This window comes from Sphaeroforma arctica, assembly GCF_001186125.1.
Source record: "Sphaeroforma arctica JP610 unplaced genomic scaffold supercont1.8227, whole genome shotgun sequence".
Lineage (NCBI taxonomy): Eukaryota > Ichthyosporea > Ichthyophonida > Sphaeroforma > Sphaeroforma arctica.
The window spans coordinates 1-1,268 of record NW_014032331.1 but is presented as its reverse complement, the minus strand read 5'-3'; the positions used below and the strand labels follow the sequence as shown (position 1 = coordinate 1,268).

Below are 1,268 nucleotides of genomic sequence, written 5' to 3'. Positions count from 1 at the left end.
TTATATAATAGTAAGTTTTCCATATATAATAGTAAGTTGTCCATATATAATAGTAGGTTGTCCATATATAGTAGAAAGTTGTCCAGATATAATAGTAAGTTGTCCATATCTAATAGTAAGTTGTCCATATATAATAGTAAGTTGTCCATATAAAAGTAAGTTGTCCATATAAAAGTAGATTGTCCATATACTATAGTAAGTTGTCCATATATGATAGTAGATTGTCCATATATAATAGTAAGTCAGTCTTTGTTTACGCTGACTGTGAGCCATGAATGGTCTCTCCGCCAGTGATCACGAGACATAGTGATAGGGTTGAGTGTCTGCTGAGCACTTCTACTTTCCAACCCGACATTCCTTGTTTCTACTTGAATCTTATCAAACCCTAAAACCCTAAGCACTATATAAACCCTAAAACCCTAAACACTATAAACCCTGAAACTCCTTTCTGATGTATTCGCTCATGTGTCCTGCAATGCACCTTCACCCACTATCCCAGGTGCTGCCAGCGCTGCGTGACTCTCTGCGCGGGCGAACAACACTGTACGTGTCATCGTACTTTGATTTCGTGCGCTTAAGAAATCACTTCAAACGCGAACGCATCTCCTCCGTGCAGATGTCAGAGTAAGTGCGGCATTGTGTGTAGGATTGATACGATTTGCGTTGTTTGGGGGTCTTCTTGTCTTATATACCTGCCTATCTGCGGCTTCCTTCGTCGGGGTTTTAGTGTGAACAAAGTTTATTCGTCGGGTTTTTAGTGTTAACCAAGTTTATTTGTCGGGCCAGTGTACGTGCAATGGAGGTCTAAACCGTGCACCCCACTCTCTCCCGCAACAGATACACCGCCAACAAGGACATCTCACGGTCCAGGACACTCTTCTACCACGGCAGGCGGCAGTTTATGCTGACCACTGAACGGTTCTATTTCTACCGGAGATACCGTATCCGTGGCATGCACAACATAGTGTTCTATGACCCCCCCACAAACCCGTTGTTCTATCCTGAACTCATCAACACGATGGAGCCAGAAGTAGATGCCAGTGTGACTGTGCTGTATACCAAATTCGACGGCAGTCGGTTGGAGCGGCTGGTTAACAAGACTAGAGCAACCACTCTTATCACATCGCCTAAAACAGAGTTCATGTTCTACTAACGGACACTACAGTCTTAACAATCTTAGTAATTCATTAAATGGACCTATGCAACTCCCACTGTCTGCTTTTCGTTGGTATTCTAGACGCATGCACTGGACACAAATTACGCTACTT

The 1,268-nt window shown here is 43.1% G+C and overlaps 1 protein-coding gene across 1 annotated transcript; it reads left to right on the top strand.

Annotated features, from left to right (window-relative positions):
- Window positions 1–837: 837 nt before the first annotated feature.
- On the top strand, window positions 838–1,153 carry SARC_16500 (hypothetical protein; the record flags this gene model as incomplete). The annotated part of the gene is made up of 1 exon (XM_014289393.1): window positions 838–1,153. A coding segment is annotated over one exon (316 nt), but the record flags the coding sequence as incomplete, so codon positions are not given.
- Between the last annotated feature and the right edge of the window lie 115 nt (window positions 1,154–1,268).